The sequence below is a fragment of the Protopterus annectens genome, chromosome 17.part0, assembly GCF_019279795.1.
Source record: "Protopterus annectens isolate FY-2018-M chromosome 17.part0, PAN1.0, whole genome shotgun sequence".
Lineage (NCBI taxonomy): Eukaryota > Metazoa > Chordata > Ceratodontiformes > Protopteridae > Protopterus > Protopterus annectens.
In genome coordinates, this window is record NC_056751.1 from 622,525,480 (window position 1) to 622,548,482 (window position 23,003).

Consider the following 23,003-nt stretch of genomic DNA (forward strand, 5'->3'; position numbering starts at 1 on the left):
ACGAATCTTTGGTGTTGACCGTTCTGTCTTACACGGTGACCACAGACGCTTCCCTGTTAGGGTGGGAGGGCAATTCCAGGGAAAGACGGTCCAAGGCACCTGGTCTCCCATGGATGCCAATTTGCACATAAATGTCGTGGAACTGAGGCAGTTCTCTTAGCGTTGCAAGCATTCCATGCATCCCTACCCTCTGGGACCATTGCATTTCAGTCAAACATGTCAGTCGTCTGGTATATCAACAAGCAAGGCAGAACCAGGTCTTACCCCGTGTGTCGGGAAGCCATGAGGATTTGGTACTGGGCAATAGCTTCCGTCCACTTTCTTATAGCAGCGCACATTCCTGGGAGTTCCAATCTTATTGCGGACAATCTGAGCAGGAACATCCTGATGCCTCACGAGTGGTCCCTCAACCTTGTAACAGCGGATCGGATCTTCCAATGCTGTGGCAAGCCTTGCTTCAGTCTGTTTGCTTCCCCCATAAACTACAAATGCAGAAGCTACTTTACCCTGATCCCCCTTCAGGGGGAACCCCCAAGGGATGCTCTAACGCACAATTGGTCCCCGGGTCTTCTATATGCTTTTCCCCTCGTTCTAAAATCTCTCCAGAAAACTCAGAGGTTGAGGTTGAGAAGCAAAGTGATCCTCATTGTTCTCTACTGGCCCCGTCAAGTCTGGTTCCCGTTTCTATGGCCTCATCTGATTAACAGCCCATGGATCCTGGATCATTCCCAAGATCTGTTATCTCATCCTCAGGGACTGATTCATCCGAACCTCCACAGTCTCAAGCTCACAGCTTGGTTCCTCCACTTCCAATGATTGCCAGGCTGCCTGACATCCCATCTCCTGTTTGTAAAATTCTCCTGGCTTCACACAAACCTTCCACCAGGAAAGTTTATTGTAGTAAATGGACTAGGTTCTCTATTTGGGCCAAAGATCAGAACTTAGACCCTTTTTCTATGCCTATTCAAAAGATCCTACAATACCGGACTACTCTTTTACACGCAGGAGCCTCAGCATCGACAATCACTGTGCATTTAGCAGCTGTCGCCAATTTTCATAATGGACTTGATAATTTTTTGATTATGTCACACCGCCTATGCAAGACATTTTTGAAAGGAGTATTACATGTTAAATCTCTGGTCAAGCCTCCCTTAGAACCCTGGGACTTGACTTTGGAACTTCAATCTCTCACAGGTCATCCTTTCGAGCCCTGTGATGCATGTGATTTGAAATTTTTGTCATGGAAGACCTTACTTCTAGTAGCACTTACCTCAGCGAGAAAAGTATCTGAGCTGCAGGCCTTGAGTGTCAAGACCTTACTTGCTCTGCCACATGGATAGGGTGTCCCTTTGTACTGACCCTTCTTTTTTGCCCAAGGTCATTTCTGTTTTTTCCATTAACCAATCTATTGACCTGCCTGTTTTCTTCCCTCAGCATTCTAATAGAGGGGAGTACCTTTTGCACACCCTTGATGTGCATCGGCAGCCTCATTGTTATTTGGACAGGACTAAATCTTTCAGGAAAACAGATCATTTGTTTGTGGCCTTTGCAGGACCCAGATTGGGTAAACCTGTTTCCAAAGTGACTTTATCCTTCTGGCTTAGAAACGTCATTACCTTTATCTACCAACAGAATAAGCTATCCTTACCTTCCAGAATAAAGGCTCATTCTACCAGATCTATGGCTACTTCTTTAGCATTTCATTCCAGAGTCTCTATGGATGATATCTGCACAGCAGTCACTTGGGCAAGACCTCATACCTTTATCTCTCTTTACAAATTGGATTTGGCCTCCAGGGGACGAGCATCTTTTGGTTCTATGGTGCTCAGGACTATCCTTCCTTAGGGCCACCCAGGACTCAAGTAGTTGGGGACTCTGTCCTAATAGTAATTAATGAACAAAGATTTACAGCATTGGATAAAGAAGTTATGTCTTACCATACCCCGGGTATCACTTCTGTGTCACTGTTAGACAGAGGCACAGTATACTAACCTCGAAAAAGGGCATAGCAAAATTAATTTAAAATGGGTGGCGAAACCCAAACACACTCTGGCTAGGCTTATAAATGCCCTAGGGCAGATAGCCTAGTATGAACCTATAGCATTCCATCTGTGTTGTAGATCTTTGTTCATTCATTACTTCACCCTGCCTGGACTCCTGGTGGACTTTAGAAACTCCTGGTTAGGGTATTTGCTCAGACAGAGCCTTCTACTATTTTTCTGTTACTACGTCTATTATATAAAGGCGGGCAAACTTGATCTGGAGTAACTAGGAGAGGGGCATTATGGGTAGGTCTTGGCTGAGAGGTTTTGGCCGGCGTGAGCTTGGAAACAGCCGTATCTGTTCCGAGGATGGAACCGAAGTCCTAATAGTAATGAATGAACAAAGATCTACAACACAGGTGGAGGGTTATGGTAAGACATGACTTCTTTTCAGTAATGAGGAAATAGCAAAATGCTTTGGTCTGGCATCTAGGTTTCTTAACAGAAAGAGCAATAATTTAAAGTCCATATTGGAAAAGGATGAATGTAAGGTGCCAGTCCTCATTATCCAAAAGCCAAAGAGTAATTACTCTTGTAAGAGTTGTTCTGTTTGTATGTACGTAGATGTGGAGCTGTGTTAAATATTGCACACACTAATAGAATGTTTTGTGTTCAGGCTAGATATATATTCAGTTATTTTGGTTTGGTATTATACATTGAAAAAAAAATGAGAGCTTTCACCATGAATTTATGACGATATTTGTGCTGTAAAGTAGCATCATTAGCATCGATCCCCTTTTGGTACCTGTGATTGGGGTGTTGCATCAACTATGACTATCACCTAGAGCCAAAATGCGCACCACTGGGTGGCTTATAAAGTAGCAAGATTAGAATAATTACAGTGTTTAAACAAATGGTATTATGCCTCAGCTTCCAGAATTGTGTTCATTATTGATCATGTGCTTTTGGATTTCAAGGGGGGTGATTATAATCAAAAGCTTAAATTTAAAGCAGCTCAGATTAAATGCAGATAGCCCCCTGGACTAAATGAACACATTAATATAAAACGCTTATAAAAAAGCCATAACATTGCATTATCTCAGTGTAATTTATTGTTTTCCTTAATTTTTCTTTAAAAAAAGTCATTCTATATTCATAATGCCCCAGTGATATGACCAAACATTTTAAAATGTTTTAATATAATAATATTAATGCATTTTACTCTTGTTTTGATTGGGATTCACAAGGTCATGTGAGATTTGAATTTACTAAGTGCTATACTGCTCTAAAGTCTTTTGTAAGACAAAAGTGCTACACCATTTTATTAAATTTATGGAGTCTTTGGTCCTCAAACGTGTTTTTTTAACATTCTTTTCAACAAGACATTTCTTGATCTTATTGCAGAATTAAGATTTAGTTACATTTACCGAATGGAAATGACACAAATATTAATATGGGATGTGATACTTGAATAAACCTACAACATTGCTACAATAATTCAACATAAAAGTTGTTTTGTCACACATTTTAAATTTGTTGCATATGTCTCCATTCTGAACAGATCACTGTATGAAGCTTTGAACAATAAACACCTTCTTACAAGGATAAAACTTGAGTTACTTCACAAAATAGTGTCTGAGAGCATAAAAAGTTGCAACTAATTTTCCTTTTTTTTTTTTTTATTTGCAGGGCACTCTACTGATGTTGTATCCTTTTCTGTTACAAGTTTTCCTTTTTCGAAAAATACTGTGCTGTTGTTTTGCAGACAGTTTTAACTGGTGTATAGTTATTTTGTCTTCCATATTCAGAGTATTTTGTCACAGCTTAAATTCATGATTTAAAAAATATATTTGCTCTCCACTTAAACTGAAAAGTGGCTGTACTTGTATCATAACCTTTGAGATTCGCCCAGTAATTGAGTATGGTTGGATTTTCCCTTTCATTATTTGTAACAGTGAAGTAAGGTCTACTGTACTTTGCCAGGAACATTTCTGTTTTTGACAAGATGCTGCTGCATTGTTAGAATACTGCTGGCATCTGAGAACAATTTTGCAAGTTAACAGTGTTCTTGCCTTAGGAGGTGCAAAGAATAAGATTAAAAAAAATAATTTCCCCACTAACCTCATACAACACAGAGAAGATAGAGAATTTTATTCATGCTTTTTTTTTTTAATATAAAAGTATGACTCTCCTTGGTGCAGTATTGGATTCAGTTTGCATTCGTCTAGAGAGTGCTATATTAGGTGGTGTACTGTTTGAAATGTCCCTGTTCTAAGTATTATATAGGATAAGCTGCTGGGAAGGTTAGGACCAGGGTGTCGAAATATCTGAAGGGAAATACAAACATCTCCCCACCAGTTCAGTGGCTGAATATTTTCACAATAGTCATAATGGTGATGTGTCTACATTATGATTTTTCATATTGTTTAAAGAAAAGTGAATAGCCTTCTCTGATGTTGAGAGTTTTTGGTGCCATCACCACTGGGACTAAGACTGCCATCACTTGGTCAGGTCAGAATCTTAAGACTTTCCAGGAGCTACCTTCACTCCTCTATATACATAATGATTGATGCCTTAGGACCCCTCAGTAGATCTCTTTAGCTATAGTTGAAGTCAATCACATCTGAAAAATGGCCCCAGGCTACCATTATTTTTCTGTCTTTGTGGTAAATGTTAACAGATCTATTTCTGCTGTGTTGCCCTACATTTTAGCTCAGTCAGCATTTTTTTTTTTTTGCTGTTTCCAGTGTAAAGCCAGTTTTTTTTTTTTTTAGGTTTTGATAATCTTCTTAACGTGGTGCAGGCAGATGTTTCTCTTCCCCCACACTTTCTTTGGCACCACTGTGTACCTATGGAAAAGAAGGCAGATTCTCATTTGTTTTAAATATGCAAGTGTGAGAGAGTGCATCTCCAAAGATAAACTTATTGAAATGAAATAGGAAATACACCCCTGGGGATCACTTTTGTGTCTCTGCTCGACAGTGGCACAGGAAAATAACTTTCTTGGGTGGCGTAAGCCAGGGAACCTTGTTGGCTAGGCTTACGTAGGCCCTCGGGCCGATAGGTTCCTAGGTAGGTACTAGGCTATGTGTGAAATGTCTTGGAAAGGCTCATTTTTTTGAAGACTGCAGTATCTGTGTGACCTTTAAGCCCTCCCCTTCTATAGAGCACAAAATTAGGTTAGAGCAGGGGTGGCTCGTGCCGTAGGACTGCTGGACTGCAGCCCTCCCACCTACAAAACAAAATAAAAACAAACCGAGAAACACAAAAATTAATTCCCAGACAGTACGCATGCGCACATGCTCTGACTGCTTTCTCAGCAGTCTAGATAAGGGGAAAGGCAAGATGCCCAGAAGTCTATGCGGCGATGACATCACGACATAGAGGCACTCCGGACTGCAGCAGTCGCAGGCAGGACCAATCGCAGGTTTGGACTGCAGGGAATCCTTTGGGATGGACCAATCGCGCAAGGAATACGGGTAAGGGGCTGTTCGGATATCGGCGGCAGCAACCGAGTGGTATTGAAAGAAGCAGGTACTTCGCTCGTTGATGGGCTGAGGCCGTTCAGCGACAAGGTAGGAGTGTAAGCAGGTATTTCTGGGGCCGTTCAGCGACAAGGTAGGAGGAGTGTAAGCAGGTATTTCTGGGGCCGTTCAGCGACAAGGTGTGTGTGTGTGTGTAATGCCCCAGTTACTATATACTGGTGGCTAGAGTAGACTCATGGTGGTGTGTAGGGAATACCTCAGGCTTTTGAACCCTGTACCTTGTATGCAGGTGTTAAGGGCCCGAATTCCCTACCCACCACCATTTGTAAAAAATTTGCAGATTTTTGCCTCATATTTGATCTGTTCTGTTCCACATAATATCTGTGATTTCTAAATATTTAAATGCTTGATGTTTGATGGTGCAGTGGTAGCATTGTTGCCTCACAGCTGTAGGTTCTCAGGTTTGACACTTGGCTGGGGTGCCTTCTGTGTGGGGTCTGCATCTTTTCCCTGTGTTTATGTGGGTTTGCTTTTGTGTCTTCCCATGTTACAAAGACATGTCTGCATTATTTCTTCCTGGGCCTCTGCTGAAAATTGTTTTTTGTTCTGAGTCAGACTGTCCTGGTTCACAAATGTTAAATAAAAGTGACAGGCATTTGAATGTCAGACTTCAGGTTTCTGAATGTTTAATTCCTTACATATTTGATGGTGCAGTGGTAGCATTGTTGTCTCACAGCTATAGGTTTTCTGGTTTGATTCTTGGCTGGGGTGCCTTCTGTGTGGGGTCTGCATCTTTTCCCTGTGTTTGTGTGGGTTTGCTTTTGTGTCCTCCCATGTTACAAAGACATGTCTGCATTATTTCTTCCTGGGCCTCTGCTGAAAATAGTTTTTTTGTTCCAAGTCAGACTGTCCTGGTTAACAAATGTTAAATAAAAGTGACAGGCATTTGCATTTCAGACTTCAGGTTTCTGAATGTTTAATTCCTTACATATTTGATGGTGCAGTGGTAGCATTGTTGCCTCACAGCTATAGGTTTTCTGGTTTGATTCTTGGCTGGGGTGCCTTCTGTGTGGAGTCTGCATCTCCTCCCTGTGTTTGTGTGGATTTGCTCTGGTGTCCTGCCATTTTACAAAGACCTGTGTCTGCAGTATTTCTCCCTGGGCCTCTGCTGAAAATTGTTTTTGTTCCATCAGAAGCAAAATTGACAGGCATTTGAATTTCAGACTTCATATTCTTCAGAAAATACATAGTAACACAACCTTTTTATTCTAGCAATTTTCTAAGTTTATAAGATGAATATTTGAAATTTGTCCCTATTTTTGGGACTGCATTCCCCCATTATTGGCTTTGTCCAGGTTTTTTTGCTAAGGTTGACAGCTATGGCAAGAACTGAATTCACTGAATATGTTTGAGGGCTGTATTCCCTCATTACTGGGTTTATCCAGGTGTTTTGTACTAAGAGGTTGACAGCTATGGCGAGAAGTGAATTCACTAAATGATAGCCATTTAAGTTTCAATCTTCGTCTCTTTCACAAAGCAGCTGATATGGCGTAGTTGTATGTTGCTCTGACTGTTTTGCACAGGGACCTTGTCAGTAAAATGTATGGTGGTAACACAGCATTTCTCTTTGACAAAGCAGCTGATTTGGCGCAGTGGTTTGTTGCTCTGACTGTTTTGCACAGGGATCTTGGCAGTGAAGTGTATGGTGGTAACACAGCATTTTATTCGAGCAACTTTCCAAGATTATACAAGCAATGTTTAATGTGTCCCTGGTTTCTGTGCTTTTGATTCCCCCCACCCCAATAAATGTTGGCTTTTTCCAGATTTCTTGTGCTGCGAAGTTGAGATGCTGTTGAGTATTGAGTAGATTTTACAAGGAGCTGAGAGCTGCAGGGGAAGAGAAGTTTAGTGCTGCTTATGCTGAGTTGGCTTGCATTGTTAATAGCACAACAGGTTGTGTACTTGCTGTTGATGCAGAAGGCTGTGGGTTCTACTCTAACAAGGGGTGGATGCTGCCGTACTGAGAACGTCCTCCTTGGTGAAGATACTAACTATGAGCTTGTTATCAGTTTGCCATCCATTTCCTCTTGCAATATTACTAGCTTATCATTTTTTAATGTAATACAGGTAATTTATTCCTCAGGGGCAACAGACACTATTTTTCAATAAAACCATGAAATATAAAGGTGTTTGCTAACAGCAACCTCTTCATTAGTTACACATTTCTTTAATGTGGAATTATTTAGATGACTTTTACTTCAGAGATTATGCATATTTACTGATAATGGACTGTAGAATTGTGCATATTTGCTGATAATGGTGGACTGTAGAATTGTGCATATTTACTGATAATGGTGGACTGTAGAATTGTGCATATTTACTGATAATGGTGGACTGTAGAAGTCTGAGTAGACTTTTATGATGGAAATGTTCTGAACTGGGCAGTTTTGTCATTATGGGTGCATGCATTTTGTTTAATTGTTTACTGGAAAAATGTTCAAACCAAATTTAAAATGCCCTCTAACAACTGTACTGTATTGTACAAGGAATACAATGCAGTACAATCAGGAAGGTATATGCAAGGGACCTATGATTTGAAAACAGCCCATAATTAATCTTTATCTGCCACTGGCAAAATGTATTTTCTTTGAATGTGGGTTTCAATGCTGTTTCAATGAATGTGAGTTTCAAGGGCAGAGAAGTTTTAATGCTAAGTCTGTTTTCATTGTGAGACTGCATTGCTTTGTTTAGCAGATGTCTTAGTGTTCGTGCTGTAAAATGCAAAATAAAACTTTCAAATGAAGTCCAAATCATCATAGAAGTAAAGCAGTATGCACATTAGTGTTTATGGTAAATGGAGTGAAATAGCCAAGTAATGGATCATTGGAATGGCTGCAGAGGCTCCATTCGACAATGATTTTGTGAGGGGGAAGGGCGGCAAACTCAGAGGCTCAGCTGAACTATACCTCCCAACTGTCCAGATTTTCAAAGAATGAATAGATTTTTGGTTTGTTCCTCATAAAATTTGTAGTTTTCTGGCAAATCATTTAGGAATTAAGCCACTAAATAATGATACACCGAGTTTCAGACTTCATAACCTTCAGAAAAAATGCATGCTAAAGTAAGACCTGTTATTCTATCAACTGTCTCAGTTTATACAAGAGCAATTTTTAGTACTGTTTATATGTTCCCCCAATATATTTGGCCTTGTCCAGATTTATTGCATTAACATTTTGAGAGGTACATGCAAATAAATTGCTTTATAGAATTAGGCATAGCCAGCCTCTCAACTGTCCCTGATTTTGGCTCAAAATGTTGCTCTTCCCCCTAATAATCCCTCCGCAAAATAGCAATGTTGGAAGAAAACATGGAGGGTTTACAATTAAGAAATAACTGTAATAATCAAAGTTATAGATTACTTGAAATGCATGTAGATTCTTTTATTTTGTCAGCTGCTCAAGTTAGCAGTACTAATATTAAAGTGTCCCTTCTTTGACAGGTTATCAACTGTATTGTGTAGCTATTTTATATGTTTGCATCACATTTTTGGTCCATTTTTCATAAAATTGTGATTTTTTTTGGCAAATTAGTGACAAATCATTAAAGACTGAAGTTAGAAAATAATGACAGACATTTTGAGTTTCAGATTTCATACTCTTCAGAAAATTCATACTAATGCAAGACCTATTCTATTATCTTTCTAAGTTTATAAGAGCAATATTTAAAAATCGTCCTTATTTTTGGGCCATTGTCCCACTTCTATGTATGGGTTTGTCCAGATTTCTTGCTCTGAGGTTGAGAGGTAGGACAAATGTGTCAGGGCCATCACAGTCAGCCAGAGACATTTCAAACTGTGACATACTTGTTGCACCCCACTCCCCCATGTAGTGACTCTGGATTTGTCCAAGCAAGGCAAGGAGTAGTTATGCAGTGTAACATGTGCAGAGTGTCCCCCCATCCAGGGTAGACACAAGTACTACAGTGGCTTTTCATCTGTCCTTGATTTTGCAGAATGGTCTGGTTTCAGTCATATTTTTGCACTGTTGATTTATGCTTATTACTCAAAGTGCCTGTTGCTCTGTGTTTAAGTAGCAATGCTTTAATGACCATAAGATAAGCTTGTCTGAGATCGTAAGATGCAAGTAAGCTTTAATAAGCATACTGTTAAAGAATTGCCAACATTGAAAACATTTCTGTTGTTGCCATGCAGAGAATACTTAACTAGATAATGTATAAGCCTTGGGTATTGAAGGACAGGATTACATTATTTTAAAAAGCTCATTACACTTGTTGGAGACTTCCAGTCATCTCTACAGGCTTTACTCATAAACTAAACAGAATGCCAATCATGTGTGGTCTATAACCTGTACAGTAATCCTTTAAGCAATGTATCTTGAGCTTGTTTCTTGTTTGCTTTTCATTTTTTACTTTGATCATGTTTTCCCCATGAAACAAGTAGATAGTTGTCAGGCAGCAGGTCTTTTTTGGATAAGAAACATTTTTACAAGTGGGGGCATCACAGAGATTTCTACTTTCAGCATGTTACTTGGTACTTTAATAAAGCTGAATATAATTTATAATTAGAACTGCAGTGCAAGGAGAAGTTGTTTGAGTTGAGTGCTGCTTGTTTTTCTTATACTTGATTTTGACTGGCATTCCAGTAATGTATTTAAAAAGTAATTAATTTTTTCATGCCTCACAACCTTTTGTTTCCATCTAGATATTAAGTAAGCTGTCATGCAGCCAATGCATTGAAATATTTGTATTCTTCTACACTTATTTGTGTCTTGATTGGACTCTCATAATGATGGTTTGGCATCCAGGGCAGCATATTTAATTAAAGTTTTAGTTTTTGTGGTTTTGAACATAGCTCCTCCCCTTTGTAGTTGGTCGCACCCCTTCCCATTGACCCCACCCATTCAGCTGTCTCTTGTAGCCCCCCTTTGATTTGAAGTCACCAGCTGCCACTGGGTTAGAGTGGAAACATTTGGGGCCTATCCCTTTGCAGACTCTTTTTCTAGTGCTTACACTACTACTTCCAAATTTTCTGAACACTTGAAGAGAAAGTCACGGGTAGACAAGGATATTCTCCATTCATCTAAAAAGGCTAATAGTGCTATTGATGTAGATCCAATTTCTATTGAAATTAAATATGTGGAATCTCAGTCTCCCTCAAGAGAACTCCTCCTGCCACTCTTCCTCATTATTTTTTTTTTTCAGAGCCTGAACTCTGCAGTCATCTTCCTTGGTTTCTGTCATGTCCAGGAGGTTAGTTTTAGTCCAGTTGGAGGTTGATTTTAGTCCAGTTGGAGGTTGATTTAATGGTTAAGGTGTTTACCTCACAGTCACAAAGTATAGAGTTTGATTCTTGCCTTTGAGTGGGAAAATAGCCAAGGTTAAAATGGCCCACAAAGCAGCTAGCATAATACTTAACTATGAACCTGTAGAATACAAATGTTTTGGCAGATATTTTTTATGGTGCAGCAATTCTGGCAACAGGTGTTTTCCCCTGTGAACAATGGAGGCTAGAAAGCACTTTCTGTATCTATCTTCTCTGACCTCAGTCTGGACCCTTCCCCAATGAGTTTCATTTGATCTCCAGTGCTATTGAAACCAACTCATCATTGTTGGTATCACCATCAATGATCCTATTATGAGTTGATGCTATTAACCTTGATGATTTTGATGTTCAGCACAATGTTGACTTTTATTTTTTTTTCACCTTGACTGCTTCAGGGCTAATACTTCCCTAAACATTGGAGGTTGGTCTCCCAGGGTTGTAGTCTATCCTACTCCAATTGTGGATAAGTATTAAGTCCCTCGAGTTACCCTTCTCGTGAATCAGCCTCAACTGAATTGTTGGCACCTGCTTCAAACTCATTGATTGACCCACATATTTTGTCTCCTTTATAGTGTTGACCCTTTTGGATTTGACACTGGAACCTTCAGTATTGATATCAGGGTCATTGGTCCCAGTCTTGGGTATGCAGTAGCAGTGTCTTTCATCCCTCTCTAACATAGATGACAAGCAGGCAGTGTATTTTATTTATACGTTCATAGGTAAGTACTAAGCTATTGGCCCAAGAGCCTAAATAAGCCTGGCCAACAAGGTTCCCTGGCTTACTCCACCCAAGAAACTTAATTTCATGTGCCCCTGTCGAGCAGAGCCACAGAAGTGATCCCCAGCCTATTTCCCATCCACTCATCAAGATTTTTCTTGAAGAGTGTTAAAGAGGAACTTTGCTTGACATAGATGGGTAGCTTGTTTCCAGAGTATAGGAAGTGTCTGGGACAGGAATCTATCCCTCCAGCATGTCCTGTTTATTGTGGTGACAAGGTTTAGGTCCCTAGAGCGTGTAACTCAGAGGGATTGGGATTTCTTTAGGTGTAGCATGTCCAACAGCCAGCTCTGGGTTTAACATAGCTTTATATCTTAGGCAGAGATCTCCTCGGAGTAGGCGATGTACTACAGAGTAAAGCTGGAGTTTTTTTTTAAACAGTCAGTGTAGGGCATCTGTTTGAGGCCAGTAATCCTCTTTGTGAGGCACTTCTGTGGCCTTTCCAGCTGCTGCAGATGTCTTGTGAGGTACATTCCAAAAGGGGCATTGTACTCTATAATGGGTCTAATAAGTGCCGAGTAGAGGGGAACAATGACCTCTTTTTTCCTGGATGAGAACCCTTTTGTGATGAGGTGTGCCACATAGAAGATTTCCTGACTACTGTGGCAATGTGCTTATTAAAGGAGTGACTACTGTCTGCCTGGGTCCCAAGGTCTCTTATCACACATTCGGCGTTAAGTAGACTGCCATTTATGTGGTAGCTCATGGGTACAGAGTTTTTACCAAAGGGGATGACGATGCACTTTTTGACATTGAGCTTGAGGCCATGCCTCTGGCACCAGGCATCTGTCTCAGTGAGACCCTTCTGTAGGATGTCCACGTCATTTGGGGACTCGACTATGGCTCCTAGTTTGCAGTCATCTGCGAACTTCATTAGCCAGAGGTCTTCTGTGTTGGCCTGTACTTCAGAGAAGTAGATACTAAACATGAGAGGTCCCAGGACTGAACCCTATGGTACTCCACTTGTCACTGGTTTGAAGTCAGATTTGTTGTCTGCAACTTTTACAGTGTGGGTTCTGTCAGTGAGCCAGTTGGCAACCCATCTTGTGACATAGGGATTTATACCTAGTTTAGTGAGTTTAGCTATAATTCCAGAATGGGGGATGGTGTTGAAAGCCTTGGTGAGGTCAAGATATGCTGTGTGAACCACCTTACCCTCGCCTACAGCTTTGGTGACTGCCTCAAAGAAGTCGATCAATTTCAGAAGGAATGATCTGCCTTTCATAAACCCGAACTGGGTGGGGTCCAGAGTTTGGAGGTTACCAATGTCTTTATGAGTTCCATGATGATATGTTCCATGGCCTTGAGACTAGGCTCGTCAGGCTAATAGGGCGATAGTTCCCAGGATCAGTGGTGGCTCCCCCTTTGCAGAGTGGGATAAATGTTGCTGTGCGCCTTTCAGTGGGCACAAAGCCTGATGTGAGACTATGATTGAACATGGTGCTTAGGTGGGGAGCCAGTTCATTCTGAAGTTCGTGTATAACACAGCCTGAGATGTTGTCCGGTCCCATGGATGCTGTGTTTTTGGTTTTAGAGAGTGCAGCTTTTACCTGCATAGATGTGATTACAGGGACTCTGCATTCTTCCTGTATAGATATGGGCCCTTTAGGGGGTGAGAGGGGGGTAAGTTAGCACTGAACCTATCTGCCAGGATGTTGGCAATATCAGTTGGTTCTGTAATTTTCATGCCATTGTGCTGTAACTCAGAGCAGATCTGGATGTTGCCATTGAGATTCTTGACATAGCTATAGAATGCTTTGTAGTTGCCCTTAGAATCAGTGGCAATTTTGTTTTCGTAGCTAGCTTTGGAGGATCTTATAAGGTATCTCAGCTTTAGATGCTTTAATACATAGAAAAACATCAGAATGGATAGTGGCATCATAAAATATAAACAATCTGATTAACAGGCAGACCTCACATACATACATGCTTAAATCTCAACAGCTTACTACAAAATGGCAGTTAGGCTCGCACATGCTCAGTATTTATACACTTGCGCAAGCTTTTGGATAGCTTCTTAAAGGGACATACATGCACATTGATCTACATCTTCCCTCTTAAAAAGATTGTCCTTAGTAAAAACAACATTAGAGCTAGACATGCATTATTATAGACATTAGAAACAAACGTAGCAAGAAGGAAGTACAGCAGCCGTCCAAAGGTCGTAGCCCAAGCAAAAGAACAAAATGGATATAAAACAGAGCACGACCACCACAGGAAAAATAATAGAATCCAATATTTATTAAGACAAGCGCTTTCACGTGCGACTACTGCACGCTTCTTCAGGTCTCAATACATATTACTAAACCAAGTCATTTATATACCCTGTTCAAGTACATCCAATTAACCATCAATTAAAAAATCAAACAATTAAATAGTCAAGCCTCAATTATTTAAAACGAAACTCTAATATATTACTTCAGAGTAAATAGAAGATGCCTTCAAAGCGCTGGTTTCATAATATAAAGTATTTGGATATACCAGCAAAATTCATGACATCAAATACATAAAATTTTATACAATATAAATTAAATCACAAAACAAGCAAATAAAATATAAAGACATAGTGAACAATCACTTAAACATACCTCAAGTTCATTTTAGTTCTGCGACATTTGCCATGAGATCGCTTAACTACTTGACCCACTTTACTCGCCTTCAACAAGATCTCCTTCAAGAACTCGGAGATACTCTAAAGGGTAACACAGATGAGGCTATTTCTGAAAAGTTTACAGCCCAGCTTTCTACCCTTAATTCCGTAGTCAACTCATCCATGCGGCTCATTTCTTATGCAGCCAAAGGATCGGGTTGAGCAGCAGGTTCAGCGATTACTCTGCGGAGACGGTCCTGGATGCGCTTGTGCTCCTTTGTGGAAGCTTTCAAGTCTTCCTTTGTCAATACCCCATTTGATGGCTCTTCATTGTTTGGGCCTAAAGTCAAGGAGACCCTCACTAGGTGTGAGCAGGAAGGAAAGACTCTATCTGCAGTAGGAGTCAGTTTTTCCACCCCTACTAGACCATACCCCAAAAGGCAAAGAGGTGGAAAATATGGTTCCGGAAGTCCCAAGGAGCTTTCCAGAACACACATAGTGAACCCCCCTTCAGGGGCAGAGGAGGGGGCAATAATGGAAGACGCCGCTTTGGCGGCAGAGGGGGTCCGCAGAACCAGGGTGACAGGGAGCAGTTTCCTGGCAAGCCCTATAAGCGCTCCTGAGAGGAGGCCCGACTGTCCTACTCTGGAGGCAGTCAGGGGTCACTTGGCTTTGTACCCAGATGCCTGGCTAGGAATTACATCAGATTCTTGAGTACAAAACATAGTTACCAGAGGTTACCAGGCATCAACTCATCCAGTCCAGGGATCATACGCTCAATCTCTGTTCTCTGTTAGGATTAACCATAAATGTAGAAAAATCTGCTTTATTACCATCGCAGCATATCTCATTTATCGGAGCAGACCTAGACATCACCACCGCCCTGGTCAAATTACCTCTAGAAAGTGTCACCTCCCTAAGAAATCAGGTGTCATGCTTGCTACAAGAAAAGAAAGTACCTGCTTCTCAGGTGTTAAAACTCTTAAGCACAATGGCAGCTTCCCTCATAGCAGTACCTCTGGGCTGGATGCACATGCGGATACTCCAATGGTTGCTTTTCACCCAGTGGTCCTGCCAACAGCTTCCAGTGTCATTCAAGATTCTACTGATGGATGCTTGCAAAAGAGACCTTTTCTGGTGGTTGAACAGCCACCAGGTGACAGTAGGTCGACCGTTTGTATTACCCCCTCCAGTAGCCACGGTGACCACGGACGCTTCCCTGATAGGGTGGGGGGGGAGGCTTTTTCAGGGAAAGACTGCCCAAGGCACCTGGTCAGAGATAGAATGTCATTTGCACATCAACGTCCTGGAGTTGAGAGCAGTGCTTTTAGTGTTGCAGCACTTTCACGACACTCTACCTCAGGGGATGATTGCGATTCAGACAGACAACATGTCGGTAGTCTGGTACATCAACAAACAGGGGGGAACCAAATCTTACCCCTTATGCCGAGAAGCTTTGAGGATTTGGAAGTGGGCTGTGTCCACCGGGTGCTTTCTATTAGCAACACACATCCCGGGGAAATCCAATGTGTTATCAGATAAACCGAGCAGAGCGATTCTGTTACCCCACGAGTGGTCCCTCAAACAAAATGTAGTGGAAAGGATATTCCGCAGATGGGGGCCAGCCTTGCTGTGACCTTTTTGCATCTCCAATGAATGCCAAATGCAGAAGCTACTTTGCCCTCAACCCTCCACCAGGGGACAGTCCCAGGGATTCACTCGTGCACGATTGGCCCTCGGGTCTCCTGTATGCCTTTCCTCCAACCACACTGATTCCCAGATTCTTGATGAAAGCAAAGGGCTCGGGAAGGACAGTTATTCTGATAGCCCCCTTTTGGCCTCAGCAGATATGGTTCCCCTTTCTTCACCAATATCAGCTGGAAGAACCTTGGTTTCTGGACCCAGTGCCAGACCTTCTGACGCATTCGTTAGGAGTTCTTCACCCCTCTCTTCAGTTCCTCAAACTGACAGCTTGGCTGCTTCACTTCCCAACCTAGCCAGGTCATATAATCTTTCTTCCGAAGTTCAACATATTCTGATTTCCTCTCATAAGGTCTCCACTAGGAAACTGTACAGTAGTAAATGGAAATGTTTTGTGTGCTGGGCCTCTCATCGCGATATTGATCCCTATGTTGCCCCTCTTGATATGGTTCTGGAATTTCTCACAACGATTTTTCAGGAAGGTGCTGCAGCGGCCACTTTTAGCCGTGATATCTAATTTTCACTTGGGGATTGAAGGTTGTAATCTTATGTCACACAGATTATGTAAAGCTTTTTTGAAAGGGACTCATCACCTAAGGCCACCCATCAGACAACCAGTTGCACCATGGAACCTAAATTTAATATGATCTCAGTTGATGCTTCCCCCCTTTGAGCCTGCATCCTCTTGCCCCTTGAAATTCGTATAATGGAAAACATTATTTTTGATGGCCATCACTTCAGCTCGTAGAGTTTCTGAACTTCAGGCTCTTTCTATTAGGCCCCCTTACTTGGTATTTTTTCCTGATAGAGTATCTCTCAGGACAAATCCCTCCTTTCTTCCGAAGGTCTGCTCCGAAACTAATCTGAATCACTCTATTGAGATGCCCACTTTTTTCAGACATCGTTCTAACAAAATGGAGTATATGCTGCATAAACTTTATGTCCACAGACAGTTCAGATTTTACTTGGACAGAACAAAGGATTTTAGAAAATCTGAACAACTTTTTGTCTCCTACGCTGATAACAAAAAAGGGCTTTCTGTGTCTAAAGTTACCTTGTCTAAATGGTTATTAGATTGCATAAAGTTTGTATACTCTTCAACTAATCAGACCTTAGAATACAAGGTGAAAGCTCATTCCATTAGGGCGGTATCCACATCTCTAGTTCACGCAGCTCATTTGCCTTTGGACACCATTTGTGCAGCAGCCACTTGGTCAAAACCACATACATTTATCACTCATTACAAAGTGGACAGGGCCTCCAGGGACAGAGCTTCCTTTGGTTCCACTGTTCTCAGGAATGTACTCCCGTGAGCCGCCCAGAGTTGGGTGCTTGGGACACTACCCGCGTGTAAGAACAAACGGCGAGATTGAACAACTTCACATAAAGAAGTTATGTTCTTACCATAACGCTCCATGTGAGTTGTTCATCTCGCCTTTGTTCTTACATTTCTCACCCTCCACCCCCCTCCGGATCCTTGAAGACCGGTTACAACTGGAGGTCTGGTTGGGTTTGTCTACTGTCCTTTCCTTCTACCAGACTTTCTTCCTATGGTTAACTGTGTGTGTGTGTGTGTGTGTGTGTGTGTGTGTGTGTGTTTGTATGTATATATATATATATATATATATATATATATATATATATATATTTTTATATATACACATATTGACATTTAGGGTATGTTAGGCTGTTCCTTTGTTGCTGGATTCAGCAAACTAGATCTGAGGGTTAGTCAGAGAGCATCATGGGATAAGTGCTGTGCCTCGCGCTACTGAAAGATCTTGAGCTTGGAAAGTGGCCGACTCGGTGCCGATGGATCAGCTCCATACCTATGTGTAAGAACAAAGGCGAGATGAACAACTCACATGGAACGTTATGATAAGAACATAACTTCTTTATAATGTTGACCATTCTACTCGAAAATGTCAGTGGCTACTGTCGACCAAGGTTCATAGTTTCATAGGTTAGTACTAGGCTATCGGCCCTAGGACCTATACAAGCCTAGCCATAACAATTCCCTGGTAAACAGCCTTTGCAAGGTTTGAACCCAGGACCCTGCACACCATAGCCAAAGTGATTTACCACTAAGCCATGTCAGACACAAACCAATTTTCAGTGGAGGCCCAGACTCCAAATAGAAGGCAGCCTAACCAAGAATCAAACCAGAGCACCCCTTGCTGCGAGGCAACAATGTTAACCGTTACACCACTGTACCACCCCAAGGTACTTTAGGTATCTAAAAACTCAAAAAAAAGTGCCACAAACTGCTGGAGGAAACTGGATGAAGGTTAATTATTTAATAATCCACAAGAATCACGTCAAACACATCAGCATTAACGCCTTTAGATAAAACTGCGTTTTCGTCCTAATACACTGACTTCTTCAGCTAACCTCTGACTAAATTACTGAACCTTTTATACATTAATTAAATAACAAGTTAACCAATCACATAAATTCATAGGTTAAATAAATAATTATTAAAATTTCTTTAAAAAAAACAGTCTCTATTAAATCAATAACATTCAGTATAAAAACATACATAAATTGTCTGAAACTTTCCATAAATTAAAAGAATTTGATGTAAAATTCAATTTGTAATTTATAATACTTTTAAATAAGAATCAGTTTAATCATAAATAATTGAATAAAATGCTATATATGAATAAAATCTCTTTAAAAATGTATTGAGTGAGAATAGCCTGCCATCTACTGGTTATATTGTAAAATGCATAAAATTTATAATTTTCCTGCTTTTAATTTTAAAAGTGGTACAATAGAAATTAATTCATTAAGACCTGGGGGGGTAGTGGCATCAGGGAAATTTGCCACCATAGCTCTCTAAATTCCAAATTCTCTTCCCACAACCCACCCCTCACATCTTTCTTGACTTGTTCTAAGACCATAAAATGGAATTTAGCATTGGGACAGACAGTGGTATGTTTGTATAAAGCATTTGTTTCTTTTTTATGGAAATTTCATATTTATGCTCATAATCCTCCTTTTTGGTATTCTTTCAGTTTTACCCACATAGAAAGAATTACATTCTGAGCATAAACCTAATTATACCATGACCCCCCATTAATATTCCAAAACGTGCACGCTGATTGGCCAGCGTGCACGTTGTAAATCGACTTATACTAATGGAAAAAGGTCCGGTTGCCCGGACTTTTTCCATTAGTATAAGTCTCTTTTAAAACACTGTCTCGCTATGTTAAAGGAGTTTAACATAGCGACACAGGTTTAAAAAAAGCAACGGAGATCTCCGTTGCTTTTTTTAAAGCTGTCTCGCTATTAAACTCCTTTAACATAGCGACACAGTGTGTAAAAAGCAACAGAGATCTTGCTTTCTCCGTTGCTTTTTTTAAAGCTATGTTAATGGGTTTAACATAGCGAGACAGTTTAAAATAAGCAACGGAGATCTCCGTTGCTTATTTAAAGCTGTCTCGCCATGTTAAACCCATTTAACATAGCTTGTGTTAGTACGAAGAGATCGAGAAAATCTGTTTTTCTGTTGTTTCGCTATGTTAAATGGGTTTAACATAGAGGCAGCTTTAAAATAAGCAACGGACATCTCTGTTGCTTATTTTAAAGCTGTCTCGCCATGTTAAACCCATTTAACATAGCGAACAGTAAAAGCAACGGAGATCTTGCTTTCTCCATTGCTTTTGGCCACAGCTCTGATGTACATGAGGCATGCGTAGTACATCAGAACTGCCATGATACCAGACAGCTGCGGAAGGGCAGCAAAGAGGCATTATACAATGCCATTATTTAAGAAAAGTAATTATTTCTTTTCTTAAATAATGTCATAGTATAATAGCAATACCCCACTTCTGGGTGTGGGTAATGCGGGATTTACCCACGGTTGTCTTTGTTTACCCAACCGTGGGTAAATCCCGCATTACCCACACCCAGGCATGGGTTATTGCTATAATAAACCACTCCCTTGGTCTCACAATTAAAATAATCATTACTGATAATCCACCTTTGTCTACTTTCTAAAAAGATTTTTTCAGTGTCAATAATGTTGTAACATTGTGCACAATTGGAAGGATTTAAGGTATATTTGGGAGAAACAACTACATTTTTGAAATTTACTTACAATGTTTCCCCTGAGAAGTTAAAGTTTTTGGATGTGGAAATTTACAAGGGGAATGATAGATTTGAATCTAGAATATTTAGAAAACCCACGTTTTGTAATTCCTTTCTGCACTATCAAAGTGCACATCCTCATTACTGTAAAAAGAATATTGTGAAGGGACAATTTGTCAGAGGAAGTCGTATGACCACCCTGGACGCCGATTTTATGGATGAATGTACTTTATTAAGTAAAATGTTTTCCGAGAGAGGGTACCCCCAGGAATTTATTAACAAAATTAAGAAGGAAGTAATGGATGGGAGACGAGGTAGATTCAAACCCATCCTTGGAAATAGGGCCTCTACTAACATATGTCATAACTCCCCAAGTAACCCTAATACCCCTTTTATTAATCAACCTGATTATAGGCAAGCACTAGTTCTTGAATATAATGCCTTTAATAATAATATTACAAAAAAGGTTGTTGAAAAGGAATGGGCCAGTTTTATTAATTTGACTGATTTGGAATTAATTAACGGAGTTAGTTGCAATGTTGTGTATAAGAATTCACATTCCTTTAAGAAATTGTTGGAACATAATGGCCCTTGTAAATCAATAAGGAGTAGGAAGGGCACATTTAAATGTGGGCATTGTGCACAATGTTGTGCACAAACCTATGAATTTATGTGATTGGTTAACTTGTTATTTAATTAATGTATAAAAGGTTCAGTAATTTAGTCAGAGGTTATCTGAAGAAGTCAGTGTATTAGGACGAAACGCAGTTTTATCTAAAGGCGTTAATGCTGATGTGTTTGACGTGATTCTTGTGGATTATTAAATAAGTAACCGTCATCCAGTTTCCTCCAGCAGTTTGTGGCACTTTTTTTTGAGTTTTTGGTTTTTCGTTGTGCCCTTTTCCTGTGTTTTTGGTTTGAGTTGACTGGATTTACTACTGTGGAGAGAACAGACCTGCCAGAAGGGAAAGAGGCAGATGAAATTGGACAATCGAGAAAGCTTATTGGTCAGCTAACCGAGTTTTCTTTGATTTGCTGACACCTCTGACTCAGTCCTTGGTAGGACTATGCAGCAATGTTCGTGTTCACAATGCGGAAGTACTGAATGTTAATTCCAGGCCAGGCATTCATCGTGGGCAGCGAAACGACAAAAATGGATCGAAGGATCAAAAAGAGGTCGGTGATAGTTCTTTTAATGCTGCAATTACACCAGGAGTTTTATGTGGAGCAGGGACTTCTAGTGGTACCGTGAACGGATCAAATGGCACCATTCCTGCAGGACAAAAAATGGCTTTCACTAACAAGACTTTTTCAGGTGCTGTTATTTCTAATAATGATTGTGATATTGGTTCACATTTAAAAGAAACCAAGGATTGGTTGTTTAGGCAGTTTGTTTTTAAAAGTATATTTTTTAATGGACAACCTGTTGTGGCTGACTCCTATAGAGTTAAGTTGAATAACTTGAGTAAGCTCATGTTAAAGATCTTTAGTGATCGAAAATGAATATCTAAATGAATGCATTTGTAGGGGAATAGTCCCTAAAGGACTAAGGGTTTTTAAATACCCCAACAATGTTCGTGAAGGGTCTGTTTTTCACAAAGAATTAATTGAGCTATTCAACAATTGTGGTTTAGACATGTTGAAACTCATTATTAAGGAAAACAGTAAGAATCAACTTGTTTTGCAGAATGAAATAACTGAGCTTGACCAGTGTATAAAATATGATTTAATTTTTACCATTAAGGAAGAGAATTATAAGTATTTTAATGTTAGGGGAGAGATTGATGGCAAGTGTATGGAGATTATACAAAGGAAATTCAAGAAATTAGAGTGTGATACCGAAGAATACAAAAATGGTACAGTTTACCCTAAACCAAGGGTTACAGGTTTCTTGAAAAACCTTTATGGGAACAACAATGTTCAGGATAATCAGGTGGATTTTGAGGATGATAACGTTTTTCAAGAAGGGGGACCTTCCTATGAAGAACCCCCCCCCCTCCGTAGATCTGAGAGACTAATGAACAAACCTGGGTATCAAGAAAGAAATTTTCCATGGAGGGGGGGGTGGAAGGGGGAGGGGGAAATACTAATTGGTGTATCCCCCCCTAATAAATCAGTTGGATTGTAGTGATAATTTGGTCCGTGGTGTTAGACACACTTTTAACGATTTTAGCATTTACAATTTTAGTAATATATCATTAGGAAAAGAACATTTCAGCCTGCTTTCGAAAGGTTTTAAGTTTATACCCTATAAAAAGGGTGATCTTACACAGTCCCTGCTTGATATAAAGCTTTTTTTAAGAAAAAATAATTTAGGCTTATTATTACCTCCTGAGGGGGATGTTCTTAATCAGCACCTGAGGAGAAGAACTATATTTAACCTACCCCTGCATCCTCAATTAAAAAATCTAGAAAATTTAATGGAAAAAGAAGTAAGTTTAAGAAAGTAGGGTTTAGGCCCAATTTGAGTAACAAAGAAAGGGATATTTTACAAATGTTGAGAGACTATCATGACATCAGAATTATGAAACCTGATAAAGGGGGAGGGGTAGTTATAATGGATAATATTATATACGAAGGAAAAATGAATGAAATTTTAATGAACGAGGAAGGATATACTAATATGTCAATTAATGAAGTGAACATTGCATGTAATAAAATTGATATTTGTTTGAAAGACGTTATATGAAGGGTTATATGACAAAAAAATATTTGAGTTCGTAAAAATTGACAAACCTAGAGTTCCTACCATTTTTGGGATCCCTAAGATCCACAAAAATGAAGGTGATCCCCCCCCTAAGACCTATTGTCTCAGCTTGTGGCTCGAAAACACACAGCCTAGCTAAGTTTATTGACAACAAGTTAAAAGATTCTTGGATCAAGAAAGAATGTATTTTAAAAGATTCTTGGGACTTTCTTGAAGCCATTACTGAAGAGTTTTTTTGTGATAATTTGTTGTTTGTTACTATTGATATTGTTGATTTGTTTTCCAGCATCCCCCATTTGGAAGGGATGGAAATGTTTGAGGAGACTG

General features: G+C 40.1%; 1 protein-coding gene across 1 annotated transcript in view; it reads left to right on the forward strand.

Moving 5' to 3' along the window:
* TMEM80 (transmembrane protein 80) overlaps positions 1–23,003 on the forward strand; it is a 382,736-nt gene that overhangs the window by 159,277 nt on the left and 200,456 nt on the right. The window contains exon 2 of the mRNA XM_044059224.1: positions 3,672–3,688. Within this exon, the coding sequence (XP_043915159.1) occupies positions 3,672–3,688 (17 nt within the window). The remainder of the gene's footprint in view (positions 1–3,671; positions 3,689–23,003) is intronic.